Source organism: Clytia hemisphaerica, unplaced genomic scaffold (genome assembly GCF_902728285.1).
Source record: "Clytia hemisphaerica strain Z4C2 unplaced genomic scaffold, Clytia hemisphaerica genome assembly, whole genome shotgun sequence".
NCBI classification, from domain to species: Eukaryota; Metazoa; Cnidaria; class Hydrozoa; order Leptothecata; family Clytiidae; genus Clytia; species Clytia hemisphaerica.
In genome coordinates, this window is record NW_027103473.1 from 1 (window position 1) to 8,820 (window position 8,820).

General features: G+C 38.2%; 1 protein-coding gene across 1 annotated transcript; it reads left to right on the forward strand.

Moving 5' to 3' along the window:
- Positions 1-5,460: 5,460 nt before the first annotated feature.
- LOC136798382 (uncharacterized) lies at positions 5,461-8,408 on the forward strand. The gene is made up of 4 exons (XM_067054993.1): positions 5,461-5,955; positions 6,057-6,260; positions 6,383-6,653; positions 6,950-8,408. Exons 1-4 carry the CDS (start codon positions 5,896-5,898, stop codon positions 8,056-8,058), a joined length of 1,644 nt encoding a protein of 547 aa, XP_066911094.1. The 5' UTR covers positions 5,461-5,895; the 3' UTR covers positions 8,059-8,408.
- Positions 8,409-8,820: the final 412 nt, after the last annotated feature.

Sequence of the window (8,820 nt, forward strand, 5' to 3'; positions counted from 1 at the left end):
AATGAGCAATAGCCGATCACATTTGGAGGTTTGTCTTTTATGTTTTCCACTTGAAAATGCGAGTTCCCGCATTTTTCAAAAACTGGGCATGCGTACTGAATTCCGTAAACTTTGATATTTAGAGCAAAAATGGTAGCCTCAGTAGTGTAAGACGAAGTATTCCTCCTGAATTCACTTGCTGGCTTGCTGGTTGGACTTCATCAATCTGTGTTTTGATCTTTGAAATGGTTTGATTATATTTGGAGTTATGATAGGATAGTTTTGAAGGAGAAATGTTGTTGTTAATTTAGGAGGGGAGGGATATATTTTCCATTTTTCAGAAAATATCTTGGTGGCCTCATATCATCCATTGTATTCTGTCATCCCTCTCTGCGCACTGCGGTCTGGCTGCCTGCCCAAGGCTTTTCTTAAGATTTTGGAACCCTGGCCCTGAGTTCTTTTTTCACTCAAAGATTTCCCAAGTAAATATTATTATTTAGGGGTCACTCACATATCGATTCTTCCCACGACTAACGTCAAATTGACGCTAATTCGAAAACCCCCCCACCCTCACCCCTTAGCGTCAAAGTTAAGAAATTGTCAAAAATCGATAAAACTTTAAATTTACTCCATTACTATAGTACAACAACCACCACACGCCAAAACGCTGGATCAACTTCTATTTCACCTCACTGACCCGCTCGCTATCGTTCTTCTTGGGAAGTGGTTTCAGCTTATGATTTTCAACGCTAATTCATTTCCAGACCTCGGATGTTGTTAACGCGGGAAAAAATGAAAACAAACTCTCGCGTTCTTTTCGACAAAAATTACGAAATGAAACATCTTGGCTTCCTTTGAGACGTAAGGTTGTGGTTTGAAAGGGAATGGCTAGATGGAGCTGATTATTTGTAATGGGTGGAAAGATATATTTTTTTATAGAATGATCTTTTTTGTGGTTAAAAAACTGTGGAATTTCATTTTGTCGAATCTTTCTACCTTTCAAAGGATTTGTGTTTTATTATCGTTTAAAAATAGTCATATTCGAAAAAAAATTGATTGATAAAGAAAGATTTCTCATTCGTTCAATTGTTTTGAAGGAAAACATAAGATACTAATATCCAGAATGTTATATACCTTTTTTTCTACTGTTCCTATCTCTCTATTTGTTTCTACTGACTATCTGAGATTTTGTTTTCTCATTTCTGACTAAGTTTTGGTACCTGTCAATCATTTTTCGTCCAATATGTCATCGCACCGAGTTGGATTCGAACCACCAACCTTCGGTTACGAAAGCCAGCGCTTTATCCGTTGAGCCATCGTCGCACAGCAGAAAGCGGATCAAGTTATAGCAAAATCACGAATCTCTCTCTGCTGCTGATAAGAGTGACTGGCATCTTCCCATCACAGTGGAAGAAAGGTAACGTGGTTCCTGTCTATAAAAAGGGAGACAGGAGCATAGCCAAAAACTACAGACCAGTGTCTCTTCTTCCTGTGTTTGGAAAAATATATGAAAAGTGTATTTACGATACACTTTACAGGTATTTTGGAAACAATAACTTATTTTCTCCTTGTCAGTCTGGTTTCGGGAGGGGGATTCCTGCATTTCTCAGTTGTATCCATAACGCATGATATTTATACAGGGTTTGACAAAGATCCCTTCTCTAGATACCAGGGGGTGTTTTTTTTAGATATTTCAAAGGCATTCGATCGGGTGTGGCACGATGGCTTACTCTTTAAAACTCAAATCTTATGGGGTGACTGGACCGTTGTTTCCTTAATTCGCAGCTTTCTAACGATAGGCATCAGAGAGTTGTGTTAAATGGAAAAACATCTGAGTGGAAGCGAATCAATGCTGGGGTACCCTCAAGGCTCGATTCTTGGTCCATTGTTCTTCTTAATTTATATTAATGATCTTCCAAAAAACCTTGAGTCAAAACCGAAGATTTTTTGCTGACGATACCTCTCTTAATTCTCTCTTGTGATTGATCAACTCTTGAGCCTGAAGTACTTAACAGAGATCTCTCCAGGATAACTGACTGGGCTCATCAATGGAAGATGTCTTTTAACCCTGACCCATCTAAGCAAGCCATTGAAGTCTATTTTACCTGTAGACTCACTCCACCTAATGCTCCAGTAATCTCCTTTAATAATTCTAATATCGCGACCAGTGAGTACCAGAAACATCTTGGTCTAATCTTAGATTCAAAACTTTCTTTTGATCGCCATCTAGACGAGAAGAGAGAAAAAAGGCCAATAAAGGAATTGGTCTTATTAACCGACTTCGCAAGCATGTGCCTAGGAGATCTCTACTAACCATTTATAAATCTTTTTCATTAGGCCTCATCTTGATTATGGTGATATCGTATATGACCGCCCGGGAAATGCTACCTTTGTGCAGAAGCTTGAATCTATTCAATATAATGCCTGTTTAGCTATAACAGGCTGTTTTCGTGGAACGTCTCAAGAAAAACTATATTCAGAACTTGGTCTTGAAAGTCTTGCTGACAGGCGCTTTGCTAGAAGAATGACATTCTTCTATGGAATTATTAACAATTTAGCCCCTTCGTATTTTTACGTAACTACCTGCCAGCAAGACTTACAGCACCAGGTGGCCTTAGAACAAGAAATCCTATTTATCCTCTTAATATACGAACTGAGCGTTTCCGTAACACTTTTTTTCCGTACTGCATATCTCAGTGGAATGTTCTGGGAGGTAATATACGAGATCTACCTTCAATTAAAACTTTCAAAAAAAGCAATCTATGAATTTTTGAGACCCAAGCAATCTCATGTTTTTGATGTTCCTGACATTCAAGGAGTGATCTTTCTTAATCGACTTCGGGTCGGTTTCAGCCATCTCAACGAGCATAAATTTAGACATGGCTGCTTCCGCGACACTTTAGACCCTTTCTGTGGTTGCCGAACTAACTCTGTTGAAAAACACTCAGCACTTTCTTCTGCACTGCTCTATATATTCCCATGCAAGACAATCTTTGTTCGACAAACTTCAGACCCTAGGCATTATTTTTCATCCCCCGCTTAACCCTCCTTTTTTCTGTCGGCTTTTATTATATGGGGATGAAAGTTTGACTTCAAATCTAAATAAATCTATTCTTTGTTCTGTTGTTGAATTTCTTAACGAAACTGGAAGGTTTAGCGGTGCTTTATTTAGGCTTTTACCTAACAATTGTAGCTTCCTTCTCCAAGATTTTTTCTTTTTTACTACTTATTTATTTATTTTTACATAGTCCTAGTACCTCTGGCGATATAACGTTAGTTCCTAGCGGGGGTAGGGACTATATTTTATGTTTAAGTAATGTTTTGTAATATGTTCGTAGTGTGCACGTGTTTTTGTTTCAATAAAGAAAAAAAAAAAAAAAAAAAAAAAAAAAAAAAAAAAAAAAAAAAAAAAAAAAAAAAGTGATACATATTGTCCGAGATAGGTTCTCGCTATTTTTTACTGTTATTTCTGTATAAGGGTTGGGTAAATCAAGAGGAAATTATATGGCCTATTGTTTTTGAAAACTGTTTTGTTTCATGAAATTTTATAGATCTGATAATGATATAAGATTGATAGAATGAGTCGTCAACGAACCATTTTCGGAAAGTTGGCGCCGCCCACTACGTATTATAAGCATCCACCCAAAACACTTTATGAGCAATTTGTTGAGGCGTGTTACTTTTTCAAGAGCAGTAAATTGACTAAGGAAGAGTTTATTAAAGAAGCGAACAAACTATGGAACGAGAACAAAGATAATATGCAATATGTTAATGACATAATCCAAAAACGCAAAAATAAACTCTCGGGACAATCAGGAAACGCCATCCCAGCAAAGTCAAGTAAAAGGCAAATCCACAAAACCACTGTTTCTTCAGACACTTCACGAACGCCAAAGTCTTCTCAGTCATTTTGTAACGATCGAAACCAACTACCATCTACTGATCCAAATCGTAAAGTCCATCTTGCACCAGACTCTCCCAGATATAGCATTATCAGCGAATTTCTTGATCATATCACACCTGGTTTATCAAAAGCTATTTCTTCATTTAACGATATCGAACTTTTGATCAGAGCCATTCACGAGACTGCCAAATCATACAATGGTATTTCAAAACAATTAGACACGGTAAAAACGTCAACAATCCGACAACCTAAAAATAAAATTAGCCAACTTCAACTCGACATACAAGATCTGCAGCAGTCCTTATGTGACTTTGGAGCAAATTTGACACGCTTATCCTTGATAGTAATCGAACCATCATTAGGATTTGGACTTTTAGAACAGAAACTTATGCAACATCGAGAACTTATGAACATCTGTTTACAAGGTGCACTAAAAATTGAGAATTTGATAAGCGAAAAGTGCTTGAAATACTCACTGAACAGGAGAGTAAAACAGATTCAAGACCGAGAAGCGAAGTTACTTGCTGATGACACAATCGATCTGAAGATTTTCGCTAAAGCCGGGATAGAAAGAACTTGGGGTGAAGGATTGAATGATTTATGCAACGAATTAATTGACAAAAGACCAGATTTGGGCTTGACTCAAACAGAGCTTTTGCATCTTGCGTTTCTCTTGCAATCGTCTGCGGTAGTTCCAACGAAAATGGTATTTGATATGTTTCCAAGCATGGACTCTAGATTTAAAAAACAAAACATTTTAAACTGTTTCTTACGATCACTCCCTCTTTATGTGTTGATCTTAAAGACAAAAGAGTATCTAATAAACTTTTGTCAAACAAACTGTGGTGAGGTGATTGATAAAATTATAAGCGCACAGCAGAAAGATACCACTCAAGAGGAAAACTCTGGAGACGTACCAAAGCCTCTGGAAAAAGCAACCGTCCACAAAAAGAAAGGTCAACCATCGATCGTGTCCAAATTTCCGACCATACCAGACGAGATAACCAAGTTTATAAAAACAAATGGTTTCAAAGCCCAAGAAAAGAGACGAGACGATGACTTCCGTTCGTGTGGAGTTTCACTAAATGATATTAGGGATCACTTGTTGAAAGTGGTGCCTGGTTTGGCTGAACATGGCATCGCACCCAACACAATTCGTTACCTTTTTGTGCCGGTACACAAATCAAGATCATCATCGAAACGCTATTTGGGTATCGTTCCCTGCAAAGTACCTAAGAAGGACAACAGTGGCCGAACAGAAAATGAAAACAACCACTTCATACACTCGCGGGTAGGAATGAGGTTCGAGCATGCCGCAACATATAACAAAGATTACAGCATGATTAGCGCGGATGCAATGAATAAGATCCACGTTGGTACATTGGCTGTATCTAGGTATCTTTAACACTTTTGAGCAAAATGTTTGAATTTTCTCATCGATCCATTTCCTAGCAAATTAATTTAAGCCACTCCACGTTTTCGTTATTGTAGATAAAAGGCTTTTGGGGTGATGTGGTCTGAAAACTTGTAAAACCTCTACCCAAATAGAATTTATTGGAAAGTAGTTTGTAACTGTATTTATCTTTTTGGACAGGTATCACCAGATACGGCGATATTTCGGTGAAGATGACAATGTTATTTACCCTGATCACGACTTCCCCTTGGGTTACAAGCTCATTCCTTGCGGTTATATGGTACTATCGAACGATGGAGATTTATTTGGCGTTCAAGATAACAATTCCGAAAGCAACGAACATTTAGTAATTGTTTTTTTCTGAACTTAACATACTCTATTATGTGAAAGTACCTAACCTCACCTTGTTTTTTAAAGTTGCCTTTGATATTGGGTCTAAATTGTTTATTGTCTGATGTGGTAGAAAATCCAATTCTAAAAAGTGATTCTAGTAAAGTAGGAATATAGCTGAAAGAAATTATTTTTTTGCTGGTAAAAGATTTGCTTCTCTAAAAAGCTAAACATTTTTTATTTTTAGACAAACGTGACAAACGTGTTAATGGATGACAACAACCTTCAATCTGAATTCGACATGGATGGTTGTTTAATTGATAGTGATGTAAGATATTATACTGCTATCAAAATGGCAATTATTTTCTCATATCAAAATCACTTTGAAACTCGAAATAATTCAACAGTTAGAGAATTTTTTTTTCTCAGGTACCAGTACAGATTCATGACACGATGGACAAATTGCTACAAGATGTCGATGCTCTCCTTATAAGCAGTACCGTAAGAAGCACTAATCAAAACATTGATGTGACACGAAAAGATCGACTAGGGAGGGATCATGTTACATTCAAGCGAACGGGCCCACTGGTAGTCTGCATAAGGAATGGGATGTTTCACCATTTGACCATGGAGGTAAACCTTTATATTCAGATAAGGGCAAACTTTAACTAATCTGGATCGGGCAAAGGACCCCAGTATTAATGAGGAATAAAGTATGTATATTTATTCAATATTTTTGTATTCATCTTTTTCAGGCTCATGCTAACGACTTGCTTCCAATTCTAAAAGGTGCCATTGACCACGGAAAATCATTTGTGGAGGTGATTGGCGACAATGGACCAGACATGGACCCAACAAATTATATGAACATATTCTATTGGGGACGACTTTGGCGAGACACTAATTTGACGAGACTCAGCTGCATTTCCTACCCCGCTGGTCACTCAGCTTTTAACCCAATTGAGCATGCTTGGTCGCCAATGAGCAATGCTATGACATCGATAACAATTTCAGCATGCTTACCAGGTTGATTTTCTTTATTTGAAATTTTTTATTTTTGTTGTAAGTGTAAAATAAGTTCTACAATCAGTGACAAAATACTTGGCACGAAAAGGAAATTCACCGGGGTGTTTTGAAACCACAATCAATTTGTAATTGCTCTAAAGTAGGTTCGAAGGGTAGAGTTTTATCTCTGAGTTTTAACGCTAGACTTAAGACTTACGACCTTAGGATATTTGCTTAGTCACATAATGTCTCAATGTCTCATCTGTCAGTCTTTGACAAGGGTAGTTATATTATAGATTCTTTCTTTATTTCACCAGGTGAAGACCGCTCACCAAATAAGCAAACAGAGTTATCACCTGACGAAATCAGCGCCAAAACCAAAACCATGTTGGAAAATGCCGCTCGAGAGCTTTCAAGCTACTGGGATAAGCTTACCTACGACGGGAATGCTGTTATCCCTCTCCCTGTGGAGACAGAAGGTGTTTACAACGATCACTGCAAAGTTGAAGAATTCGTTAACGCCCCACTGAGAGATTTGGACGGCAAAGAATTGGAACCCCTTCGAAAAGAATTTCTTTTCTTCTGTCGGCATGTTGATCAACGAAAAAACGCACTTTCCTTCATGAAGTGTCAACTTTTTAGAAAGGACCCCTGCAAATTTTGCTTCGACAACCCACCCAAGGATTGTGACGCTTTTGAATTTGAAAAGTCGATCGGTGGTTTGATGTTCGATCCAGTACCATCGACAGAGCACGATGGTCATTTCAAGACATATCTGGAGGTGAAGTCTGAAGATGGTGTAAAGTACCAGCCGGACACCGACACCGATCTAGGAAGATGCTCTGAATGTACCAATTGGTATTTCACTTCCCTGACCGAAATGCAGCGACATAGAAGGTTGCTACACCCGAAAGTTGCCATTCAAAACTTGGCTCTTCCAAATAGTGGCAAACAGGTTGATAGCCTGTTCTTATGCAAGTTTAAAGTCCAAGGAAATAAAACGTGTGGTCTGTCCTTTCCTACTTACCATCAGCTGAACAAACACAAACAAAAATCTGGCCACAAGAGACAGCGCGCCAAAGCTGCACAGGACGAGATTCAAGCAAGGGCAAAGAAATCAAAGAAAGTTGCCACTGAGAAACTGAAGATCAAAGATTTCTTTTCAAAAAAGATCAGCATCAATATCGTCGATACACCATCTGAGGAAAAAGAAAACCAGCCTGGTCCATCGGATGATCAACCAGTTGAGCAGCCTGGGCCATCGGATGATCAACCAGTTGAGCAGCCTGGGCCATCGGATGATCAACCAGTTGAGCAGCCTGTCAAAAAAAACAGAACAAAAGAAGAAACGAAAGAGAAAACCAAAACAGACAGAAGATCAGTATATCGAGGACGCCGACGACCCCTGTTCTTCTCCAGATTGTGACATCGACAGCATGCGTAAGCAAAATCGCGGCATTCAGTGGATAGCTTGTGACAGCTGCGACGATTGGTGGCATGCCTACTGTTACAATGGCGTGAATAAAGTTATCAAAAACTTTATTTGCCCGCCTTGCATGAGTGAAAATGATTTTCATGTAGAAAAATAGACAAAAATACGTTTCTTATCGTTGTTTTCAAATGTAGAAGCATTGATTGTTAACTATATTATATTTCATCTTACGTTATTATTTCATCTCGATTTTCTTGTGCAACTTGTAGATTTTATTTCTCATTTTAGATTTTGTGCTTTATTCAGATAGTTTTCTCGATGGTCCCCTCAAAAGATAACATTATCAAAAAGTATTATCAGAAACAATATTATGTCTTACTGATTATTCATTCTTTCTCTCTCGCTCATGTTTATTCATTAGACTCCTGGTAATTACACCCCTGTGTCACAGACCCGCTGGGACCCCAACCCCACCTGGAAAATTTGGCAAAAATTTCGTGCACGGTGGTAAAATACCCTGGATTTTTTAACATTGAAACAATAAAATTTCTATCCCCATTGAGATCTCCCCACTGAGGAAAAAGTTCTAGCGGGGCTGTGATACAGGGGTGTGTAATTCAAACATGCATCCTGGACCTACACTTATTCGAAATTTTCGGCTACTCGAAGTCTGGCACAAACTCTCCCACTATAACATGCTTTTTTATAAGCACATTAAGAGCGTATGAGGAAACATCGTACTGATTGTAATTTGAA

What these genes read in the sequence shown, in the direction of transcription:
- LOC136798382 (XM_067054993.1), top strand. Translation starts at nt 5,896, where the DNA reads ATGGATGACAACAACCTTCAATCTGAATTCGACATGGATGGTTGTTTA. An exon ending in GTTGTTTAATTGATAGTGAT is followed by an intron (nt 5,956 to 6,056) that starts GTAAGATATTAT and finishes TTTTTTTCTCAG; the next exon opens with GTACCAGTACAGATTCATGA. An exon ending in TTCACCATTTGACCATGGAG is followed by an intron (nt 6,261 to 6,382) that starts GTAAACCTTTAT and finishes CATCTTTTTCAG; the next exon opens with GCTCATGCTAACGACTTGCT.